The 24044-nt window shown below is 56.7% G+C and overlaps 1 protein-coding gene across 2 annotated transcripts in view; it reads left to right on the forward strand.

Moving 5' to 3' along the window:
* Positions 1-24044, forward strand: part of LOC140409377 (rhotekin-like) — a 342330-nt gene that overhangs the window by 175192 nt on the left and 143094 nt on the right. For both annotated transcript variants that reach the window (XM_072497827.1, XM_072497828.1), the window contains one exon: positions 5835-5941. In XM_072497827.1, coding sequence (XP_072353928.1) covers positions 5835-5941 — 107 coding nt within the window. The remainder of the gene's footprint in view (positions 1-5834; positions 5942-24044) is intronic.

Consider the following 24044-nt stretch of genomic DNA (forward strand, 5'->3'; position numbering starts at 1 on the left):
CTTTCTCTCTCTCTCTGTTTCTCTCTCTCTCTGTTTCTCTCTCTCTCCGTTTCACCCTCTCTCTCTGTTTCACTCTCTCCCTGTTTCTCTCTCTCTCTGTTTCTCTCATTCTGTTTCTCTCTCTCTCTGTTTCTCCCTCTCTCTCTCTGTTTCTCCCTCTCTCTGTTTCTCCCTCTCTCTGTTTCTCTCTCTCTCTGTTTCTCTCTCTCTCTGTTTCTCTCATTCTCTGTCTCTCTCTCTGTTTCTCCCTCTCTCTCTGTTTCTCTTTCTCTCTGTTTCTCTCTCTCTCTCTCTCTCTCTCTGTTTCTCCCTCTCTCTCTGTTTCTCTTTCTCTCTGTTCCTCTAATTCTGTTTCTCCCTCTCTCTGTTTCTCCCTCTCTCTGTTTCTCTCTCTCTCTGTTTCTCTCTCTCTCTCTCTGTTTCTCCCTCTCTCTGTTTCTCCCTCTCTCTGTTTCTCTTTCTCTCTGTTTCTCTCTCTCTCTGTTTCTCTCTCTCTCTGTTTCTCTCTCTCTCTGTTTCTCTCTCTCTCTGTTTCTCTCTCTCTCTGTTTCTCTCTCTCTGTTTCTCCCTCTCTCTGTTTCTCTCTCTGTTTCTCTCATTCTGTTTCTCCCTCTCTCTGTTTCTCTCTCTCTCTGTTTCTCCCTCTGTCTCTCTCTCTGTTTCTCCCTCTCTCTCTGTTTCTCTTTCTCTCTGTTTCTCTCATTCTGTTTCTCCCTCTCTCTGTTTCTCTCTCTCTCTGTTTCTCCCTCTGTCTCTCTCTCTGTTTCTCTCTCTCTCTCAGTTTCTCTCTCTCAGTTTCTCTCTCTCTGTTTCTCCCTCTCTCTGTCTCTCTTTCTCTCTGTTTCTCTCTCTCTCTGTTTCTCTCTCTCTCTGTTTCTCTCTCTCTCTGTTTCTCTCTCTCTCCGTTTCACCCTCTCTCTCTGTTTCACTCTCTCCCTGTTTCTCTCTCTCTCTGTTTCTCTCATTCTGTTTCTCTCTCTCTCTCTGTTTCTCTCTCTCTCTGTTTCTCTCTCTCTCTGTTTCTCTCTCTCTCTGTTTCTCTCTCTCTCTCTCTGTTTCTCCCTCTCTCTGTTTCTCCCTCTCTCTGTTTCTCTCTCTCTCTGTTTCTCTCTCTCTCTGTTTCTCTCATTCTCTGTCTCTCTCTCTGTTTCTCCCTCTCTCTCTGTTTCTCTTTCTCTCTGTTTCTCTCTCTCTCTGTTTCTCTCTCTCTCTGTTTCTCTCTCTCTCTGTTTCTCTCTTCTCTGTTTCTCTCGCTCTCTGTTTCTCCCTCTCTCTGTTTCTCCCTCTCTCTGTTTCTCCCTCTCTCTCTCTCTGTTTCTCTCTCTCTCTGTTTCTCTCTCTCTCTCTCTCTGTTTCTTTCTCTCTCTGTTTCTCCCCCTCTCTCTCACTCTGTTTCTCCCTCTCTCTGTTTTTCTCTCTCTCTGTTTCTCCCTCTCTCTCTCTCTCTCAGTTTCTCTCTCTCCCTGTTTCTCTCTCTCTCTGTTGCTCCCTCTCTCTGTTTCTCTCATTCTCTGTCTCTCTCTCTGTTTCTCTCTCTCTCTGTTTCTCCCTCTGTCTCTCTCTCTGTTTCTCCCTCTCTCTCTGTTTCTCTTTCTCTCTGTTTCTCTCATTCTGTTTCTCCCTCTCTCTGTTTCTCTCTCTCTTTGTTTCTCCCTCTGTCTCTCTCTCTGTTTCTCTCTCTCTCTGTTTCTCCCTCTCTCTGTTTCTCCCTCTCACAGTTTCTCCCTCTCTCTCTGTTTCTCTCTCTCTCTGTTTCTCTCTCTCTCTGTTTCTCCCTCTCTCTGTTTATCTCTCTCTCTGTTTCTCCCTCTCTCTGTTTCTCTCTCTCTCTGTTTCTCTCATTCTCTGTTTCTCTCTCTCTCTGTTTCTCCCTCTCTCTGTTTCTCTCTCTCTCTGTTTCTCTCTCTCTCTGTTTCTCTCATTCTCTGTCTCTCTCTCTGTTTCTCCCTCTCTCTGTTTCTCTCATTCTCTGTCTCTCTCTCTGTTTCTCTCTCTCTCTGTTTCTCTCATTCTCTGTCTCTCTCTCTGTTTCTCTCTCTCTCTGTTTCTCTTTCTCTCTGTTTCTCTCTCTCTCTCTCTCTCTCTGTTTCTCCCTCTCTCTCTGTTTCTCTTTCTCTCTGTTCCTCTCATTCTGTTTCTCCCTCTCTCTGTTTCTCTCTCTCTCTCTGTTTCTCCCTCTCTCTGTTTCTCTCTCTCTCTGTTTCTCCCTCTCTCTGTTTCTCTCTCTCTCTGTTTCTCTCTCTCTCTGTTTCTCCCTCTCTCTCTGTTTCTCTTTCTCTCTGTTTCTCTCTCTCTCTGTTTCTCTCTCTCTCTTTTTCTCCCTCTCTCTGTTTCTCTCTCTCTCTGTTTCTCTCTCTCTCTGTTTCTCTCTCTCTCTGTTTCTCTCTCTCTCTGTTTCTCTCTCTCTCTGTTTCTCTCTCTCTCTGTTTCTCCCTCTCTCTGTTTCTCCCTCTCTCTCTCTCTGTTTCTCTCTCTCTCTGTTTCTCTCTCTCTCTGTTTCTCTCTCTCTCTCTCTGTTTCTCTCTCTCTCTGTTTCTCCCTCTCTCTGTTTCTCTCTCTCTCTGTTTCTCTCTCTCTCTGTTTCTCTCTTCTCTGTTTCTCTCGCTCTCTGTTTCTCCCTCTCTCTGTTTCTCCCTCTCTCTGTTTCTCCCTCTCTCTCTCTCTGTTTCTCTCTCTCTCTGTTTCTCTCTCTCTCTCTCTCTGTTTCTTTCTCTCTCTGTTTCTCCCCCTCTCTCTCACTCTGTTTCTCCCTCTCTCTGTTTTTCTCTCTCTCTGTTTCTCCCTCTCTCTCTCTCTCAGTTTCTCTCTCTCCCTGTTTCTCTCTCTCTCTGTTGCTCCCTCTCTCTGTTTCTCTCATTCTCTGTCTCTCTCTCTGTTTCTCTCTCTCTCTGTTTCTCCCTCTGTCTCTCTCTCTGTTTCTCCCTCTCTCTCTGTTTCTCTTTCTCTCTGTTTCTCTCATTCTGTTTCTCCCTCTCTCTGTTTCTCTCTCTCTTTGTTTCTCCCTCTGTCTCTCTCTCTGTTTCTCTCTCTCTCTGTTTCTCCCTCTCTCTGTTTCTCCCTCTCACAGTTTCTCCCTCTCTCTCTGTTTCTCTCTCTCTCTGTTTCTCTCTCTCTCTGTTTCTCCCTCTCTCTGTTTATCTCTCTCTCTGTTTCTCCCTCTCTCTGTTTCTCTCTCTCTCTGTTTCTCTCATTCTCTGTTTCTCTCTCTCTCTGTTTCTCCCTCTCTCTGTTTCTCTCTCTCTCTGTTTCTCTCTCTCTCTGTTTCTCTCATTCTCTGTCTCTCTCTCTGTTTCTCCCTCTCTCTGTTTCTCTCATTCTCTGTCTCTCTCTCTGTTTCTCTCTCTCTCTGTTTCTCTCATTCTCTGTCTCTCTCTCTGTTTCTCTCTCTCTCTGTTTCTCTTTCTCTCTGTTTCTCTCTCTCTCTCTCTCTCTCTGTTTCTCCCTCTCTCTCTGTTTCTCTTTCTCTCTGTTCCTCTCATTCTGTTTCTCCCTCTCTCTGTTTCTCTCTCTCTCTCTGTTTCTCCCTCTCTCTGTTTCTCTCTCTCTCTGTTTCTCCCTCTCTCTGTTTCTCTCTCTCTCTGTTTCTCTCTCTCTCTGTTTCTCCCTCTCTCTCTGTTTCTCTTTCTCTCTGTTTCTCTCTCTCTCTGTTTCTCTCTCTCTCTTTTTCTCCCTCTCTCTGTTTCTCTCTCTCTCTGTTTCTCTCTCTCTCTGTTTCTCTCTCTCTCTGTTTCTCTCTCTCTCTGTTTCTCTCTCTCTCTGTTTCTCTCTCTCTCTGTTTCTCCCTCTCTCTGTTTCTCCCTCTCTCTCTCTCTGTTTCTCTCTCTCTCTGTTTCTCTCTCTCTCTGTTTCTCTCTCTCTCTGTTTCTCTCTCTCTCTGTTTCTCTCTCTCTCTGTTTCTCTCTCTCTCTGTTTCTCTCTCTCTCTGTTTCTCCCTCTCTCTGTTTCTCCCTCTCTCTCTCTCTGTTTCTCTCTCTCTCTGTTTCTCTCTCTCTCTGTTTCTCTCTCTCTCTCTCTGTTTCTCTCTCTCTCTGTTTCTCCCTCTCTCTGTTTCTCTCTCTCTCTGTTTCTCTCTCTCTCTGTTTCTCTCTCTCTCTGTTTCTCTCTCTCTCTCTCTGTTTCTCTCTCTCTCTCTGTTTCTCTCTCTCTCTGTTTCTCTCTCTGTGTTCCTCTCTCTCTGTTTCTCCCTCTCTCTGTTTCTCTTTCTCTCTGTTTCTCTCTCTCTCTGTTTCTCTCTCTCTGTTTCTCCCTCTGTCTCTCTCTCTGTTTCTCTCTCTGTGTTCCTCTCTCTCTGTTTCTCTCTCTCTCTGTTTCTCTCTCTCTCTCTCTGTTTCTCCCTCTCTCTGTTTCTCCCTCTCTCTGTTTCTCTTTCTCTCTGTTTCTCTCTCTCTCTGTTTCTCTCTCTCTCTGTTTCTCTCTCTCTCTGTTTCTCTCTCTGTCTGTTTCTCTCTCTCTCTGTTTCTCTCTCTCTGTTTCTCCCTCTCTCTGTTTCTCTCTCTGTTTCTCTCATTCTGTTTCTCCCTCTCTCTGTTTCTCTCTCTCTCTGTTTCTCCCTCTGTCTCTCTCTCTGTTTCTCCCTCTCTCTCTGTTTCTCTTTCTCTCTGTTTCTCTCATTCTGTTTCTCCCTCTCTCTGTTTCTCTCTCTCTCTGTTTCTCCCTCTGTCTCTCTCTCTGTTTCTCTCTCTCTCTCAGTTTCTCTCTCTCAGTTTCTCTCTCTCTGTTTCTCCCTCTCTCTGTCTCTCTTTCTCTCTGTTTCTCTCTCTCTCTGTTTCTCTCTCTCTCTGTTTCTCTCTCTCTCTGTTTCTCTCTCTCTCCGTTTCACCCTCTCTCTCTGTTTCACTCTCTCCCTGTTTCTCTCTCTCTCTGTTTCTCTCATTCTGTTTCTCTCTCTCTCTCTGTTTCTCTCTCTCTCTGTTTCTCCCTCTCTCTGTTTCTCTCTCTCTCTGTTTCTCTCTCTCTCTGTTTCTCTCTCTCTCTCTCTGTTTCTCCCTCTCTCTGTTTCTCCCTCTCTCTGTTTCTCTCTCTCTCTGTTTCTCTCTCTCTCTGTTTCTCTCATTCTCTGTCTCTCTCTCTGTTTCTCCCTCTCTCTCTGTTTCTCTTTCTCTCTGTTTCTCTCTCTCTCTGTTTCTCTCTCTCTCTGTTTCTCTCTCTCTCTGTTTCTCTCTTCTCTGTTTCTCTCGCTCTCTGTTTCTCCCTCTCTCTGTTTCTCCCTCTCTCTGTTTCTCCCTCTCTCTCTCTCTGTTTCTCTCTCTCTCTGTTTCTCTCTCTCTCTCTCTCTGTTTCTTTCTCTCTCTGTTTCTCCCCCTCTCTCTCACTCTGTTTCTCCCTCTCTCTGTTTTTCTCTCTCTCTGTTTCTCCCTCTCTCTCTCTCTCTCAGTTTCTCTCTCTCCCTGTTTCTCTCTCTCTCTGTTGCTCCCTCTCTCTGTTTCTCTCATTCTCTGTCTCTCTCTCTGTTTCTCTCTCTCTCTGTTTCTCCCTCTGTCTCTCTCTCTGTTTCTCCCTCTCTCTCTGTTTCTCTTTCTCTCTGTTTCTCTCATTCTGTTTCTCCCTCTCTCTGTTTCTCTCTCTCTTTGTTTCTCCCTCTGTCTCTCTCTCTGTTTCTCTCTCTCTCTGTTTCTCCCTCTCTCTGTTTCTCCCTCTCACAGTTTCTCCCTCTCTCTCTGTTTCTCTCTCTCTCTGTTTCTCCCTCTCTCTGTTTATCTCTCTCTCTGTTTCTCCCTCTCTCTGTTTCTCCCTCTCTCTGTTTCTCCCTCTCTCTGTTTCTCCCTCTCTCTGTTTCGCTCTCTCTCTCGTCGTTCTGATGCACAGATTCTGATTGTTTTTCTCTCTCTGTGTAGAGAGTTGCTGCTTTTGGCTGCCGCTCTATGGCAGTGTGTGTTGCCAGCTTGCAGCCCAGCCCCTCTGTATGACGCAGCAGATCATTTCCAGCTTTCTAAACCTGCAGGTGAGTGTGCCACAGGTGAGCAGAGCCAGACTGATGTATCAGCTGGTGTAAAATGGCCTTTACCCAGAATTACTCCCCAGATTGCCCTGCTCATTCAGACGTATACGAGAATGGAGCGTCTGACTCGAAATACGTCGAGGATCAGCGTGGAGACCATTCGCCTCTCCTGCTGCCTCTTTGCTGAATCTCCGGTGGAATGGTCAGATTAGGTCCACTCTTTCCATTTGGGGATTATTTGTTTCCAAGCACTGATCAATTCCCTTTTGAAAGTTAATATTGAATTATGTTATTTATATTAGCCAGAGTCACGGAGTTTTACAACAATAAAGAGGCACTTGGCCCATCGTGTCCACTCCGGCCTCTCTGACGTTGTGGTCCACAGGCAGACGGAGGCAGTGGACCTGAGAAGGTCTACTTTGCGACGAGTTAAATGTTTATTGTTCAACAATAACATGAGTGAGATAACAATAAGGAAACTATCAAATGCCATTAACTACTGTATTACTATTATGAAACTTTCGAAGAGTTACTACAAATTTACATGTCTCCACGTACAGGGTGTTCATAGAGTCCAAGATGTTTACAGCATGGAAACAGGCCCTTCGGCCCGGCTGGTCCATGCTGCCCAGTTTCTATCACTAAGCTAGTCCCACTTGCCCACATGTGGCCCGTATCCCTCTATACCCACCCTGCCCATGTAACTGTCTAACTGCTTTTTAAAGGACAATATCGTGCCCGCCTCCACCACTGCCTCTGGCAGCTCGTTCCAGACACTCACTACCATCTGTGTGAAGAAATTTCCCCCTCTGGTCTCTTTTGTATCTCTCCCCTCTCACCTTAACCCTATAGCCCCTAGTTCTAGACTCCTCTATCTTTGGGAAAAGATGTTGACTATCTACCTTAACGATGCTCCTCATTATTTTATAGACCTCTATAAGTTCACCCCTAAGCCTCCTACGCTCCAGGGAAAAAAGTCCCAGCCTATCCAGCCTCTCCTTATAACTCAAACCATCAAGTCCCGGTAGCATCCTCGTAAATCTCTTCTGCACTCTTTCTAGTTTAACAATATCCTTCCTCCCAGGTCCGGCTGTCTCTGCAGTACAGGGCATCCCTCGCAGATCCGGCTGACTCCACAGTATAGGGTGTCCCTCGCAGGTCTGGCTGTCTCCGCAGTACAGGGTGTCCCTCGCAGTTCCAGCTGTCTCTGCAGTACAGGGCATCCCTCGCAGATCCGGCTGTCTCCACAGTACAGGGTGTCCCTCGCAGGTCCGGCTGTCTCTGCAATTCAGGGTGTCCCTCGCAGTTCCAGCTGTCTCTGCAGTACAGGGCATCCCTCGCAGATCCGGCTGTCTCCACAGTACAGGGTGTCCCTCGCAGGTCCGGCTGTCTCTGCTCTACAGGGTGTCCCTCGCAGGTCTGGCTGTCTCTGCAATTCAGGGTGTCCCTCGAAGGTCTGGCTGTCTCTGCAGTACAGGGTGTCCCTCCCAGGTCTGGGTGTCTCTGCAGTACAGGGTGTCCCTCCCAGGTCTGGGTGTCTCTGCAGTACAGGGTGTCCCTCGCAGGTCCGGCGGTCTCTGCAGTACAGGGTGTCCCTCGCAGGCCCGGCTGTCTCCGCAGTACAGGGTGTCCCTCGCAGGCCCGGCTATCTCCGCAGTACAGGGTGTCCCTCGCAGGTCCGGCTGTCTCCGCAGTACAGGGTGTCCCTCGCAGTTCCTGCTGTCTCTGCAGTACAGGGTGTCCCTCGCAGGTTCGGCTGTCTCTGCAGTACAGGGTGTCCCTCGCAGGCCCGGCTATCTCCGCAGTACAGGGTGTCCCTCGCAGGTCCGGCTGTCTCCTCAGTACAGGGTGTCCCTCGCAGGTCCGGCTGTCTCCGCAGTACAGTGTGTCCCTCCCAGGTCCGGCTGTCTCCGCAGTACAGGGTGTCCCTCGCAGGTCTGGCTGTCTCTGCAGTACAGGGTGTCCCTCACAGTTCCTGCTGTCTCTGCAGTACAGGGCGTCCCTCGCAGGTCTGGCTTTCTCTGCAGTACAGGGTGTCCCTCGCTGGTCCGGCTGCCTCGGCAGTACAGGGTGTCCCTCGCAGGTCCAGCTGTCTCTGCAGTACAGGGTGTCCCTCGCAGGTCTGGCTTTCTCTGCAGTACAGGGTGTCCCTCACAGGTCCGGCTGCCTCGGCAGTACAGGGTGTCCCTCGCAGGTCCGGCTGTCTCTGCAGTACAGGGTGTCCCTCGCTGGTCCGGCTGTCTCCGCAGTACAGGGCATCCCTCGCAGGTCTGGCTGATTCCGCAGTACAGGGTGTCCCTCGCAGGTCCGGCTGTCTCCGCAGTACAGCGTGTCCCTCGCAGGTCCGGCAGCCTCGGCAGTGCAGGGTGTCCCTCACAGTTCCTGCTGTCTCTGCAGTACAGGGTGTCCCTCGCAGGTCTGGCTGCCTCTGCAGTACAGGGTGTCTCTCACAGGTCCGGCTGTCTCCGCAATTCAGGGTGTCCCTCGCAGGTCCGGCAGTCTCTCCTCTACAGGGTGTCCATCGCAGGTCCGGCTGTCTCCGCAATTCAGGGTGTCCCTCGCAGTTCCTGCTGTCTCTGCAGCACAGGGTGTACCTCGCAGGTCTGGCTGTCTCTGCAGTACAGGGTGTCCCTCGCAGGTCCGGCTGTCTCCGCAGTACAGGGTGTCCCTCGCAGGCCCGGCTATCTCCGCAGTACAGGGTGTCCCTCGCAGGTCTGGCTGTCTCTGCAGTACAGGATGTCCCTCGCAGTTCCGGATGACTCTGCAGTACAGGGTGTCCCTCGCAGGTCTGGCTATCTCTGCAGTACAGGGTGTCCCTCGCTTGTCCGGCTGTCTCTGCAGTACAGGGTGTCCCTCGCAGTTCCGGCTGTCTCTGCAGTACAGGGTGTCCCTCACAGGTCCGGCTGCCTCGGCAGTACAGGGTGTCCCTCGCTGTTCCGGCTGTCTCTGCAGTACAGGGTGTCCCTCGCAGGTCCGGCTGTCTCTGCAGTACAGGGTGTCCCTCGCAGTTCCGGCTGTCTCTGCAGTACAGGGTGTCACTCGCAGTTCCTGCTGTTTCTGCAGTAGAGGGTGTCCCTCGCAGTTCCGGCTGTCTCTGCAGTACAGGGTGTCACTCGCTGGTCCGGCTGTCTCAGAACAGGGTGTCCCTCGCAGTCCCGGCTGTCTCCGCAGTACAGAGCGTCCCTCGCAGTTCCAGCTGTCTCCGCAGTACAGGGTGTCCCTCGCAGGTCCGGCTGTCTCCGCAGTCCAGGGCGTCCCTCCCAGGTCCGGCTGCCTCCGCAGTACAGGAAGTCCCTCACAGTTCATGCTGTCTCTGCAGTACAGGATGTCCCTCACAGGTCCAGCTGTCTCGGCAGTACAGGGTGTCCCTCGCAGTTCCGGCTGTCTCCGCAATTCAGGGTGTCCCTCGCAGGTCCGGCTGTCTCCGCAGTACAGGGTGTCCCTCGCAGGTCTGGCTGCCTCTGCAGTACAGGGTGTCTCTCACAGGTCCGGCTGTCTCCGCAATTCAGGGTGTCCCTCACAGGTCCGGCTATCTCCGCAGCACAGGGTGCCCCTCGCAGGTCTGGCTGCCTCTGCAGTACAGGGTGCCCCTCGCAGCTCCGGCTGTCTCTGCAGTACAGGGTGTCCCTCACAGTTCCGGCTGTCTCCGCAGTACAGGGTGTCCCTCACAGTTCCGGCTGTCTCTGCAGTACAGGGTATCCCTCACAGTTCCTGCTGTCTCCGCAGTACAGGGTGTCCCTCACAGGTCCGGCTATCTCCGCAGTACAGGGCGTCCCTCACAGTTCCGGCTGTCTCTGCAGTACAGGGTGTCCCTCGCAGTTCCGGCTGTCTCTGCAGTACAGGGTGTCGCTAACAGATCCTGCTACCTCCACAGTACTGGGTGCCCCATCGCAAGTCCGACTGCATTCGCAGTACACGTTGTCCCTCTCATTCCGGCTGTCTCCGCAGTCCAGGGCGTCCCTCCCAGGTCCGGCTGCCTCCGCAGTACAGGAAGTCCCTCACAGTTCATGCTGTCTCTGCAGTACAGGATGTCCCTCACAGGTCCAGCTGTCTCTGCAGTACAGGGTGTCCCTCGCAGTTCCGGCTGTCTCCGCAATTCAGGGTGTCCCTCGCAGGTCTGGCTGTCTCTGCTCTACAGGGTCTCCCTCGCAGGTCTGGCTGTCTCTGCAGTACAGGGTGTCCCTCGCAGGTCCGGCTGTCTCCGCAATTCAGGGTGTCCCTCGCAGGTCTGGCTGTCTCTGCAGTACAGGGTGTCCCTCGCAGGTCTGGCTGTCTCTGCAGTACAGGGTGTCCCTCGCAGGTCCGGCTGTCTCCGCAGTACAGGGTGTCCCTCGCAGGTCTGGCTGCCTCTGCAGTACAGGGTGTCTCTCACAGGTCCGGCTGTCTCCGCAATTCAGGGTGTCTCTCACAGGTCCGGCTATCTCCGCAGTACAGGGTGTCCCTCGCAGCTCCGGCTGTCTTCGCAATTCAGGGTGTCCCTCGCAGGTCTGACTGTCTCCGCAATTCAGGGTGTCCCTCACAGGTCCGGCTATCTCCGCAGCACAGGGTGCCCCTCGCAGCTCCGGCTGTCTCTGCAGTACAGGGCATCCCTCACAGTTCCTGCTGTCTCTGCAGTACAGGGTGTCCCTCACAGTTCCGGCTGTCTCCGCAGTACAGGGCGTCCCTCACAGTTCCGGCTGTCTCTGCAGTACAGGGTGTCCCTCGCAGTTCCGGCTGTCTCTGCAGTACAGGGTGTCGCTAACAGATCCTGCTACCTCCACAGTACTGGGTGCCCCATCGCAAGTCCGACTGCATTCGCAGTACACGTTGTCCCTCTCATTCCGACTGTCTCTGCAGTACAGGGTGTCCCTCGCAGGTCTGGCTGTCTCCGCAGTACAGGGCGTCCCTCCCAGGTCCGGCTGTCTCCGCAGCACAGGGTGTCCCTCGCAGGTCTGGCTGTCTCTGCAGTACAGGGTGTCCCTCACAGTTCCTGCTGTCTCTGCAGTACAGGGTGTCCCTCACAGGTCCGGCTGCCTCGGCAGTACAGGGCGTCCCTCGCAGGTCTGGCTGTCTCTACAGTAGAGGGTGTCCCTCGCTGGTTCGGCTGTCTCCGGAGAACAGGGTGTCCCTCGCAGGTCCGGCTGCCTCGGCAATACAGGGTGGCCCTCGCAGGTCCTGCTGTCTCTACTGTCCAGGGTGTCCCTCGCTCGTCCGGCTGTCTCCGCAGTACAGGGCATCCCTCGCAGGTCCGGCTGTCTCTACTGTACAGGGTGCCCCTCGCTGGTGCGGCTGTCTCTGCAGTACAGTGTGCCCCACGCAGGTCCTGCTGTCTCTGCAGTTCAGGGCGTCCCTCGCAGGTCTGGCTGTCTCTGCAGTACAGAGTGTCCCTCGCTGGTCCGGCTGTCTCTGCAGTACAGGGTGTCCCTCGCAGTTCCAGCTATCTCCGCAGTACAGGGTGTCCCTCGCAGGTCCGGCTGTCTCTGCAGAACAGGGAGTCCCTCGCAGTTCCGGCTGTCTCTGCAGAACAGGGCGTCCCTCGCTGGTCCGGCTGTCTCTGCAGTACAGGGTGTCCCTCGCAGTTCCAGCTATCTCCGCAGTACAGGGTGTCCCTCGCAGGTCCTGCTGTCTCTGCAGTACAGAGTGTCCCTCGCTGGTCCGGCTGTCTCTGCAGTACAGGGTGTCCCTCGCAGTTCCAGCTATCTCCGCAGTACAGGGTGTCCCTCGCAGGTCCGGCTGTCTCTGCAGAACAGGGAGTCCCTCGCAGTTCCGGCTGTCTCTGCAGAACAGGGCGTCCCTCGCTGGTCCGGCTGTCTCTGCAGTACAGGGTGTCCCTCGCAGTTCCAGCTATCTCCGCAGTACAGGGTGTCCCTCGCAGCTCCGGCTGTCTCTGCAGTACAGGGCATCCCTCACAGTTCCTGCTGTCTCTGCAGTACAGGGTGTCCCTCACATTTCCGGCTGTCTCCGCAGTACAGGGTGTCCCTCACAGTTCCGGCTGTCTCTGCAGTACAGGGTGTCCCTCGCAGGTCCTGCTGTCTCCGCAGTACAGGGTGTCCCTCGCAGGTCCGGCTGTCTCCGCAATTCAGGGTGTCCCTCGCAGGTCTGGCTGTCTCTGCAGTACAGGGTGTCCCTCGCAGGTCCGGCTGTCTCCGCAGTACAGGGTGTCCCTCGCAGGTCCGGCTGTCTCCGCAATTCAGGGTGTCCCTCGCAGGTCTGGCTGCCTCGGCAGTACAGGGTGTCCCTCGCAGGTCTGGCTGCCTCTGCAGTACAGGGTGTCTCTCACAGGTCCGGCTGTCTCCGCAATTCAGGGTGTCTCTCACAGGTCCGGCTATCTCCGCAGTACAGGGTGTCCCTCGCAGCTCCGGCTGTCTTCGCAATTCAGGGTGTCCCTCGCAGGTCTGGCTGTCTCCGCAATTCAGGGTGTCCCTCACAGGTCCGGCTATCTCCGCAGCACAGGGTGCCCCTCGCAGCTCCGGCTGTCTCTGCAGTACAGGGCACCCCTCACAGTTCCTGCTGTCTCTGCAGTACAGGGTGTCCCTCACAGTTCCGGCTGTCTCTGCAGTACAGGGCGTCCCTCACAGTTCCGGCTGTCTCTGCAGTACAGGGTGTCCCTCGCAGTTCCGGCTGCCTCTGCAGTACAGGGTGTCGCTAACAGATCCTGCTACCTCCACAGTACTGGGTGCCCCATCGCAAGTCCGACTGCATTCGCAGTACACGTTGTCCCTCTCATTCCGACTGTCTCTGCAGTACAGGGCGTCCCTCGCAGTTCCAGCTGTCTCCGCAGTACAGGGTGTCCCTCACAGTTCCTGCTGTCTCTGCAGTACACGGTACCCCTCGCAGGTCTGGCTGTCTCCGCAGTACAGGGCGTCCCTCCCAGGTCCGGCTGTCTCCGCAGCACAGGGTGTCCCTCGCAGGTCTGGCTGTCTCTGCAGTACAGGGTGTCCCTCACAGGTTCGGCTGCCTCGGCAGTACAGGGCGTCCCTCGCAGGTCTGGCTGTCTCTACAGTAGAGGGTGTCCCTCGCAGTTCCAGCTATCTCCGCAGTACAGGGTGTCCCTCGCAGGTCCGGCTGTCTCTGCAGAACAGGGAGTCCCTCGCAGTTCCGGCTGTCTCTGCAGAACAGGGCGTCCCTCGCTGGTCCGGCTGTCTCTGCAGTACAGGGTGTCCCTCGCAGTTCCAGCTATCTCCGCAGTACAGGGTGTCCCTCGCAGCTCCGGCTGTCTCTGCAGTACAGGGCATCCCTCACAGTTCCTGCTGTCTCTGCAGTACAGGGTGTCCCTCACATTTCCGGCTGTCTCCGCAGTACAGGGTGTCCCTCACAGTTCCGGCTGTCTCTGCAGTACAGGGTGTCCCTCGCAGGTCCTGCTGTCTCCGCAGTACAGGGTGTCCCTCGCAGGTCCGGCTGTCTCCGCAATTCAGGGTGTCCCTCGCAGGTCTGGCTGTCTCTGCAGTACAGGGTGTCCCTCGCAGGTCTGGCTGTCTCTGCAGTACAGGGTGTCCCTCGCAGGTCCGGCTGTCTCCGCAGTACAGGGTGTCCCTCGCAGGTCTGGCTGCCTCGGCAGTACAGGGTGTCCCTCGCAGGTCTGGCTGCCTCTGCAGTACAGGGTGTCTCTCACAGGTCCGGCTGTCTCCGCAATTCAGGGTGTCTCTCACAGGTCCGGCTGTCTCTGCAGTACAGGGTGTCCCTCGCAGCTCCGGCTGTCTTCGCAATTCAGGGTGTCCCTCGCAGGTCCGGCTGTCTCTGCAGTTCAGGGTGTCCCTCACAGGTCCGGCTATCTCCGCAGCACAGGGTGCCCCTCGCAGCTCCGGCTGTCTCTGCAGTACAGGGCACCCCTCACAGTTCCTGCTGTCTCTGCAGTACAGGGTGTCCCTCACAGTTCCGGCTGTCTCCGCAGTACAGGGCGTCCCTCACAGTTCCGGCTGTCTCTGCAGTACAGGGTGTCCCTCGCAGTTCCGGCTGCCTCTGCAGTACAGGGTGTCGCTAACAGATCCTGCTACCTCCACAGTACTGGGTGCCCCATCGCAAGTCCGACTGCATTCGCAGTACACGTTGTCCCTCTCATTCCGACTGTCTCTGCAGTACAGGGCGTCCCTCGCAGTTCCAGCTGTCTCCGCAGTACAGGGTGTCCCTCACAGTTCCTGCTGTCTCTGCAGTACACGGTACCCCTCGCAGGTCTGGCTGTCTCCGCAGTACAGGGCGTCCCTCCCAGGTCCGGCTGTCTCCGCAGCACAGGGTGTCCCTCGCAGGTCTGGCTGTCTCTGCAGTACAGGGTGTCCCTCACAGTTCCTGCTGTCTCTGCAGTACAGGGTGTCCCTCACAGGTCCGGCTGCCTCGGCAGTACAGGGCGTCCCTCGCAGGTCTGGCTGTCTCTACAGTAGAGGGTGTCCCTCGCTGGTTCGGCTGTCTCCGCAGAACAGGGTGTCCCTCGCAGGTCCTGCTGCCTCGGCAATACAGGGTGGCCCTCGCAGGTCCTGCTGTCTCTACTGTCCAGGGTGTCCCTCGCTCGTCCGGCTGTCTCCGCAGTACAGGGCATCCCTCGCAGGTCCGGCTGTCTCTACTGTACAGGGTGCCCCTCGCTGGTGCGGCTGTCTCTTCAGTACAGTGTGCCCCACGCAGGTCCTGCTGTCTCTGCAGTACAGGGTGTCCCTCGCAGGTCTGGCTGTCTCTGCAGTACAGAGTGTCCCTCGCTGGTCCGGCTGTCTCTGCAGTACAGGGTGTCCCTCGCAGTTCCAGCTATCTCCGCAGTACAGGGTGTCCCTCGCTCGTCCGGCTGTCTCCGCAGTACAGGGCATCCCTCGCAGGTCCGGCTGTCTCTACTGTACAGGGTGCCCCTCGCTGGTGCGGCTGTCTCTTCAGTACAGTGTGCCCCACGCAGGTCCTGCTGTCTCTGCAGTACAGGGTGTCCCTCGCAGGTCTGGCTGTCTCTGCAGTACAGAGTGTCCCTCGCTGGTCCGGCTGTCTCTGCAGTACAGGGTGTCCCTCGCAGTTCCAGCTATCTCCGCAGTACAGGGTGTCCCTCGCAGGTCCGGCTGTCTCTGCAGAACAGGGAGTCCCTCGCAGTTCCGGCTGTCTCTGCAGAACAGGGCGTCCCTCGCTGGTCCGGCTGTCTCTGCAGTACAGGGTGTCCCTCGCAGTTCCAGCTATCTCCGCAGTACAGGGTGTCCCTCGCAGGTCCTGCTGTCTCTGCAGTTCAGGGCGTCCCTCGCAGGTCTGGCTGTCTCTGCAGTACAGAGTGTCCCTCGCTGGTCCGGCTGTCTCTGCAGTACAGGGTGTCCCTCGCAGTTCCAGCTATCTCCGCAGTACAGGGTGTCCCTCGCAGGTCCGGCTGTCTCTGCAGAACAGGGAGTCCCTCGCAGTTCCGGCTGTCTCTGCAGAACAGGGCGTCCCTCGCTGGTCCGGCTGTCTCTGCAGTACAGGGTGTCCCTCGCAGTTCCAGCTATCTCCGCAGTACAGGGTGTCCCTCGCAGCTCCGGCTGTCTCTGCAGTACAGGGCATCCCTCACAGTTCCTGCTGTCTCTGCAGTACAGGGTGTCCCTCACATTTCCGGCTGTCTCCGCAGTACAGGGTGTCCCTCACAGTTCCGGCTGTCTCTGCAGTACAGGGTGTCCCTCGCAGGTCCTGCTGTCTCTGCAGTACAGGGCATCCCTCGCAGATCCGGCTGTCTCCACAGTACAGGGTGTCCCTCGCAGGTCCGGCTGTCTCTGCAATTCAGGGTGTCCCTCGCAGGTCCGGCTGTCTCTGCAGTACAGGGTGTCCCTCGCAGGTCCGGCTGTCTCTGCTCTACAGGGTGTCCCTCGCAGGTCTGGCTGTCTCTGCAATTCAGGGTGTCCCTCGAAGGTCTGGCTGTCTCTGCAGTACAGGGTGTCCCTCCCAGGTCTGGGTGTCTCTGCAGTACAGGGTGTCCCTCCCAGGTCTGGGTGTCTCTGCAGTACAGGGTGTCCCTCGCAGGTCCGGCGGTCTCTGCAGTACAGGGTGTCCCTCGCAGGCCCGGCTGTCTCCGCAGTACAGGGTGTCCCTCGCAGGCCCGGCTATCTCCGCAGTACAGGGTGTCCCTCGCAGGTCCGGCTGTCTCCGCAGTACAGGGTGTCCCTCGCAGTTCCTGCTGTCTCTGCAGTACAGGGTGTCCCTCGCAGGTTCGGCTGTCTCTGCAGTACAGGGTGTCCCTCGCAGGCCCGGCTATCTCCGCAGTACAGGGTGTCCCTCGCAGGTCCGGCTGTCTCCTCAGTACAGGGTGTCCCTCGCAGGTCCGGCTGTCTCCGCAGTACAGTGTGTCCCTCCCAGGTCCGGCTGTCTCCGCAGTACAGGGTGTCCCTCGCAGGTCTGGCTGTCTCTGCAGTACAGGGTGTCCCTCACAGTTCCTGCTGTCTCTGCAGTACAGGGCGTCCCTCGCAGGTCTGGCTTTCTCTGCAGTACAGGGTGTCCCTCGCTGGTCCAGCTGTCTCTGCAGTACAGGGTGTCCCTCACAGGTCCGGCTGCCTCGGCAGTACAGGGTGTCCCTCGCAGGTCCGGCTGTCTCTGCAGTACAGGGTGTCCCTCGCTGGTCCGGCTGTCTCCGCAGTACAGGGTGTCCCTCGCAGGTCCGGCTGCCTCGGCAGTACAGGGCATCCCTCGCAGGTCTGGCTGATTCCGCAGTACAGGGTGTCCCTCGCAGGTCCGGCTGTCTCCGCAGTACTGCGTGTCCCTCGCAGGTCCGGCAGCCTCGGCAGTGCAGGGTGTCCCTCACAGTTCCTGCTGTCTCTGCAGTACAGGGTGTCCCTCGCAGGTCTGGCTGCCTCTGCAGTACAGGGTGTCTCTCACAGGTCCGGCTGTCTCCGCAATTCAGGGTGTCCCTCGCAGGTCCGGCGGTCTCTCCTCTACAGGGTGTCCATCGCAGGTCCGGCTGTCTCCGCAATTCAGGGTGTCCCTCGCAGTTCCTGCTGTCTCTGCAGCACAGGGTGTACCTCGCAGGTCTGGCTGTCTCTGCAGTACAGGGTGTCCCTCGCAGGTCTGGCTATCTCTGCAGTATAGGGTGCCCCTCGCAGGTCCGGCTGTCTCTGCTCTACATAGTGTCCATCGCACGTCCGGCTGTCTCCGCAATTCAGCGTGTCACTCGCAGTTCCTGCTGTCTCTGCAGTACAGGGTGTCCCTCGCAGGTCCGGCTGTCTCCGCAGTACAGGGTGTCCCTCGCAGGCCCGGCTATCTCCGCAGTACAGGGTGTCCCTCGCAGGTCTGGCTGTCTCTGCAGTACAGGATGTCCCTCGCAGTTCCGGATGACTCTGCAGTACAGGGTGTCCCTCGCAGGTCTGGCTATCTCTGCAGTACAGGGTGTCCCTCGCTTGTCCGGCTGTCTCTGCAGTACAGGGTGTCCCTCGCAGTTCCGGCTGTCTCTGCAGTACAGGGTGTCCCTCACAGGTCCGGCTGCCTCGGCAGTACAGGGTGTCCCTCGCAGGTCCGGCTGTCTCTGCAGTACAGGGTGTCCCTCGCAGGTCCGGCTGTCTCTGCAGTACAGGGTGTCCCTCGCAGTTCCGGCTGTCTCTGCAGTACAGGGTGTCACTCGCAGTTCCTGCTGTTTCTGCAGTAGAGGGTGTCCCTCGCAGTTCCGGCTGTCTCTGCAGTACAGGGTGTCACTCGCTGGAACGGCTGTCTCAGAACAGGGTGTCCCTCGCAGTCCCGGCTGTCTCCGCAGTACAGGGTGTCCCTCGCAACTCGAGCTGTCTCTGCAGTACAGGGCGTCCCTCCCAGGTCCGGCTGTCTCTGCAGTACAGGGTGTCCCTCGCAGTTCCGTCTGTCTCTGCAGTACAGGGTGCCCCTCGCAGTTCCGGCTGTCTCTGCAGTCCAGGGATTCCCTCGCAGATCCGGCTGTCTCCGCAGTCCAGGGCGTCCCTCCCAGGTCCGGCTGCCTCCGCAGTACAGGAAGTCCCTCACAGTTCATGCTGTCTCTGCAGTACAGGATGTCCCTCACAGGTCCAGCTGTCTCTGCAGTACAGGGTGTCCCTCGCAGTTCCGGCTGTCTCCGCAATTCAGGGTGTCCCTCGCAGGTCTGGCTGTCTCTGCAGTACAGGGTGTCCCTCGCAGGTCCGGCTGCCTCTGCAGTACAGGGTGTCCCTCGCAGGTCCGGCTGTCTCCGCAATTCAGGGTGTCCCTCGCAGGTCTGGCTGTCTCTGCAGTACAGGGTGTCCCTCAAAGTTCCTGCTGTCTCTGCAGTACAGGGTGTCCCTCGCAGGTCCGGCTGTCTCCGCAGTACAGGGTGTCCCTCGCAGGTCTGGCTGCCTCGGCAGTACAGGGTGTCCCTCGCAGGTCTGGCTGCCTCTGCAGTACAGGGTGTCTCTCACAGGTCCGGCTGTCTCCGCAATTCAGGGTGTCCCTCGCAGGTCTGGCTGTCTCTGCAGTACAGGGTGTCTCTCACAGGTCCGGCTATCTCCGCAGTACAGGGTGTCCCTCGCAGCTCCGGCTGTCTACGCAATTCAGGGTGTCCCTCGCAGGTCTGGCTGTCTCCGCAATTCAGGGTGTCCCTCACAGGTCCGGCTATCTCCGCAGCACAGGGTGCCCCTCGCAGCTCCGGCTGTCTCTGCAGTACAGGGTGTCCCTCACAGGTCCGGCTGTCTCTGCAGTACAGGGTATCCCTCACAGTTCCTGCTGTCTCTGCAGTACAGGGTGTCCCTCACAGTTCCGGCTGTCTCCGCAGTACAGGGCGTCCCTCACAGTTCCGGCTGTCTCTGCAGTACAGGGTGTCCCTCGCAGTTCCGGCTGTCTCTGCAGTACAGGGTGTCGCTAACAGATCCTGCTACCTCCACAGTACTGGGTGCCCCATCGCAAGTCCGACTGCATTCGCAGTACACGTTGTCCCTCTCATTCCGACTGTCTCTGCAGTACAGGGCGTCCCTCGCAGTTCCAGCTGTCTCCGCAGTACAGGGTGTCCCTCACAGTTCCTGCTGTCTCTGCAGTACACGGTACCCCTCGCAGGTCTGGCTGTCTCCGCAGTACAGGGCGTCCCTCCCAGGTCCGGCTGTCTCCGCAGCACAGGGTGTCCCTCGCAGGTCTGGCTGTCTCTGCAGTACAGGGTGTCCCTCACAGTTCCTGCTGTCTCTGCAGTACAGGGTGTCCCTCACAGGTCCGGCTGCCTCGGCAGTACAGGGCGTCCCTCGCAGGTCTGGCTGTCTCTACAGTAGAGGGTGTCCCTCGCTGGTTCGGCTGTCTCCGCAGAACAGGGTGTCCCTCGCAGGTCCGGCTGCCTCGGCAATACAGGGTGGCCCTCGCAGGTCCTGCTGTCTCTACTGTCCAGGGTGTCCCTCGCTCGTCCGGCTGTCTCCGCAGTACAGGGCATCCCTCGCAGGTCCGGCTGTCTCTACTGTACAGGGTGCCCCTCGCTGGTGCGGCTGTCTCTGCAGTACAGTGTGCCCCACGCAGGTCCTGCTGTCTCTGCAGTTCAGGGCGTCCCTCGCAGGTCTGGCTGTCTCTGCAGTACAGAGAGTCCCTCGCTGGTCCGGCTGTCTCTGCAGTACAGGGTGTCCCTCGCAGGTCCGGCTGTCTCTGCAGAACAGGGAGTCCCTCGCAGTTCCGGCTGTCTCTGCAGAACAGGGCGTCCCTCGCTGGTCCGGCTGTCTCTGCAGTACAGGGTGTCCCTCGCAGTTCCAGCTATCTCCGCAGTACAGGGTGTCCCTCGCAGCTCCGGCTGTCTCTGCAGTACAGGGCATCCCTCACAGTTCCTGCTGTCTCTGCAGTACAGGGTGTCCCTCACATTTCCGGCTGTCTCCGCAGTACAGGGTGTCCCTCACAGTTCCGGCTGTCTCTGCAGTACAGGGTGTCCCTCGCAGGTCTGGCTGTCTCTGCAGTACAGGGTGTCCCTCGCAGGCCTGGCTGTCTCTGCAGTACAGGGTGTCCCTCGCAGGTCCGGCTGTCTCCGCAGTACAGGGTGTCCCTCGCAGGTCTGGCTGCCTCGGCAGTACAGGGTGTCTCTCACAGGTCCGGCTGTCTCCGCAATTCAGGGTGTCTCTCACAGGTCCGGCTATCTCCGCAGTACAGGGTGTCCCTCGCAGCTCCGGCTGTCTCCGCAATTCAGGGTGTCCCTCACAGGTCTGGCTGTCTCCGCAATTCAGGGTGTCCCTCACAGGTCCGGCTATCTCCGCAGCACAGGGTGCCCCTCGCAGCTCCGGCTGTCTCTGCAGTACAGGGCATCCCTCACAGTTCCTGCTGTCTCTGCAGTACAGGGTGTCCCTCACAGTTCCGGCTGTCTCCGCAGTACAGGGCGTCCCTCACAGTTCCGGCTGTCTCTGCAGTACAGGGTGTCCCTCGCAGTTCCGGCTGTCTCTGCAGTACAGGGTGTCGCTAACAGATCCTGCTACCTCCACAGTACTGGGTGCCCCATCGCAAGTCCGACTGCATTCGCAGTACACGTTGTCCCTCTCATTCCGACTGTCTCTGCAGTACAGGGCGTCCCTCGCAGTTCCAGCTGTCTCCGCAGTACAGGGTGTCCCTCACAGTTCCTGCTGTCTCTGCAGTACACGGTACCCCTCGCAGGTCTGGCTGTCTCCGCAGTACAGGGCGTCCCTCCCAGGTCCGGCTGTCTCCGCAGCACAGGGTGTCCCTCGCAGGTCTGGCTGTCTCTGCAGTACAGGGTGTCCCTGACAGTTCCTGCTGTCTCTGCAGTACAGGGTGTCCCTCACAGGTCCGGCTGCCTCGGCAGTACAGGGCGTCCCTCGCAGGTCTGGCTGTCTCTACAGTAGAGGGTGTCCCTCGCTGGTTCGGCTGTCTCCGCAGAACAGGGTGTCCCTCGCAGGTCCTGCTGCCTCGGCAATACAGGGTGGCCCTCGCAGGTCCTGCTGTCTCTACTGTCCAGGGTGTCCCTCGCTCGTCCGGCTGTCTCCGCAGTACAGGGCATCCCTCGCAGGTCCGGCTGTCTCTACTGTACAGGGTGCCCCTCGCTGGTGCGGCTGTCTCTGCAGTACAGTGTGCCCCACGCAGGTCCTGCTGTCTCTGCAGTTCAGGGCGTCCCTCGCAGGTCTGGCTGTCTCTGCAGTACAGAGTGTCCCTCGCTGGTCCGGCTGTCTCTGCAGTACAGGGTGTCCCTCGCAGTTCCAGCTATCTCCGCAGTACAGGGTGTCCCTCGCAGGTCCGGCTGTCTCTGCAGAACAGGGAGTCCCTCGCAGTACCGGCTGTCTCTGCAGAACAGGGCGTCCCTCGCTGGTCCGGCTGTCTCTGCAGTACAGGGTGTCCCTCGCAGTTCCAGCTATCTCCGCAGTACAGGGTGTCCCTCGCAGGTCCTGCTGTCTCTGCAGTTCAGGGCGTCCCTCGCAGGTCTGGCTGTCTCTGCAGTACAGAGTGTCCCTCGCTGGTCCGGCTGTCTCTGCAGTACAGGGTGTCCCTCGCAGTTCCAGCTATCTCCGCAGTACAGGGTGTCCCTCGCAGGTCCGGCTGTCTCTGCAGAACAGGGAGTCCCTCGCAGTTCCGGCTGTCTCTGCAGAACAGGGCGTCCCTCGCTGGTCCGGCTGTCTCTGCAGTACAGGGTGTCCCTCGCAGTTCCAGCTATCTCCGCAGTACAGGGTGTCCCTCGCAGCTCCGGCTGTCTCTGCAGTACAGGGCATCCCTCACAGTTCCTGCTGTCTCTGCAGTACAGGGTGTCCCTCACATTTCCGGCTGTCTCCGCAGTACAGGGTGTCCCTCACAGTTCCGGCTGTCTCTGCAGTACAGGGTGTCCCTCGCAGGTCCTGCTGTCTCCGCAGTACAGGGTGTCCCTCACAGTTCCTGCTGTCTCCGCAGTACAGTGCGTCCCTCACAGTTCCGTCTGTATCTGCAGTACAGGGTGTCCCTCGCAGTTCCGGCTGTCTCTGCAGTACAGGGTGTCGCTAACAGATCCTGCTACCTCCACAGTACTGGGTGCCCCATCGCAAGTCCGACTGCCTTCGCAGTACACGTTGTCCCTCTCATTCCGACTGTCTCTGCAGTACAGGGTGTCCCTCGCAGTTCCAGCTGTCTCCGCAGTACAGGGTGTCCCTCACAGTTCCTGCTGTCTCTGCAGTACACGGTACCCCTCGCAGGTCTGGCTGGTTCCGCAGTACAGGGCGTCCCTCTCAGTTCCAGCTGTCTCTGCAGTACAGGGCGTCACTCGCTGGTCCGGCTGTCTCCGCAGTACAGGGCGTCCCTCTCAGTTCCAGCTGTCTCTGCAGTACAGGGTGTCCCTCGCAGTTCCGGCTGTCTCTGCAGTACAGGGTGTCACTCGCTGGTCCGGCTGTCTCAGAACAGGGTGTCCCTCGCAGTCCCCGCTGTCTCCGCAGTACAGAGAGTCCCTCGCAGTTCCGGCTGTCTCTGCAGTACAGGGTGTCCCTCGCAGTTCCGGCTGTCTCTGCAGTACAGGGTGTCCCTCGCAGTTCCGGCTGTCTCTGCAGTACAGGGTGTCCTTCACAGGTCCGGCTGTCTCCGCAGTACAGGGTGTCCCTCACAGTTCCGTCTGTCTCTGCAGTACAGGGTGTCCCTCACAGTTCCGTCTGTCTCTGCAGTACAGGGTGTCCCTCGCAGGCCCGGCTATCTCCGCAGTACAGGGTGTCCCTCGCAGGTCCGGCTGCCTCCGCAGTACAGGGTGTCCCTCGCAGGTCCGGCTGTATCTACTGTACAGTGTGCCCAACAAAGAACAAACAAAGGAATGTACAGCACAGGAACAGGCCCTTCGGCCCTCCAAGCCCGTGCCGACCATACTGCCCGACTAAACTACAATCTTCTACACTTCCTGGGTCCGTATCCTTCTATTCCCATCCTATTCATATATTTGTCAAGATGCCCCTTAAATGTCCCTATCGTCCCTGCTTCCACCACCTCCTCCGGCAGCGAGTTCCAGGCACCCACTACCCTCTGTGGAAAAAACTTGCCTCGTACATCTACTCTAAACCTTGCCCCTCTCACCTTAAACCTATGCCCCCTAGTAATTTTTTGTTTGCACTGAGTGCTGAATTTGGTGATTTTTGAGTGCGATAGTGAGAGTTTGGTGACCGAGGGAGTTAGGTGAGGAGGGAGTAAGGTGCTCCTTTCATTTTGTTTCCGACATTTCCGCAACATTGTACGATGTTGTCAGACAAGAATTGAAGTGCATAAGTTGGGAACATAGGCTGGCAGGGAAGGACACAAGTGAAATGTGGAACTTGTTCAAGGAACAGGTGCTACGTGTCCTTGATATGTATGTCCCTGTCAGGCAGGGAAGAGATGGTCGAGTGAGGGAACCATGGTTGACAAGAGAGGTTGAATGTCTTGTTAAGAGGAAAAAGGTGACTTATGTAAGGCTGAGGAAACAAGGCTCAGACAGGGCATTGGAGGGATACAAGATAGCCAGGAGGGATCTGAAGAAAGGGATTAGGAGAGCTAAGAGAGGGCATGAACAATCTTTGGCGGGTAGGATCAAGGAAAACCCCAAGGCCTTTTACACATATGTGAGAAATATGAGAATGACTAGAGCGAGGGTAGGTCCGATCAAGGACGGTAGCGGGAGATTGTGTATTGAGTCTGAAGAGATAGGAGAGGTCTTGAATGAGTACTTTTCTTCTGTATTTACAAATGAGAGGGGCGATATTGTTGGAGAGGACAGTGTGAAACAGATTGGTAAGCTCGAGGAAATACTTGTTAGGAAGGAAGATGTGTTGGGCATTTTGAAAAACTTGAGGATAGACAAGTCCCCCGGGCCTGACGGGATATATCCAAGGATTCTATGGGAAGCAAGAGATGAAATTGCAGAGCCGTTGGCAATTATCTTTTCGTCCTCACTGTCAACAGGGGTGGTACCAGGGGATTGGAGAGTGGCGAATGTCGTGCCCCTGTTCAAAAAAGGAACTAGGGATAACCCTGGGAATTACAGGCCAGTTAGTCTTACTTCGGTGGTAGGCAAAGTAATGGAAAGGGTACTGAAGGATAGGATTTCTGAGCATCTGGAAAGACACTGCTTGATTAGGGATAGTCAGCACGGATTTGTGAGGGGTAGGGCTTGCCTTACAAATCTTATTGAATTCTTTGAGGAGTTGACCAAGCATGTGGATGAAGGTAAAGCAGTGGATGTAGTGTACATGGATTTTAGTAAGGCATTTGATAAAGTTCCCCATGGTAGGCTTCTGCACAAAGTAAGGAGGCATGGGATAGTGGGAAATTTGGCCAGTTAGATAACGAACTGGCTAAC

The sequence above is a fragment of the Scyliorhinus torazame genome, chromosome 3 (assembly GCF_047496885.1).
Source record: "Scyliorhinus torazame isolate Kashiwa2021f chromosome 3, sScyTor2.1, whole genome shotgun sequence".
NCBI classification, from domain to species: Eukaryota; Metazoa; Chordata; class Chondrichthyes; order Carcharhiniformes; family Scyliorhinidae; genus Scyliorhinus; species Scyliorhinus torazame.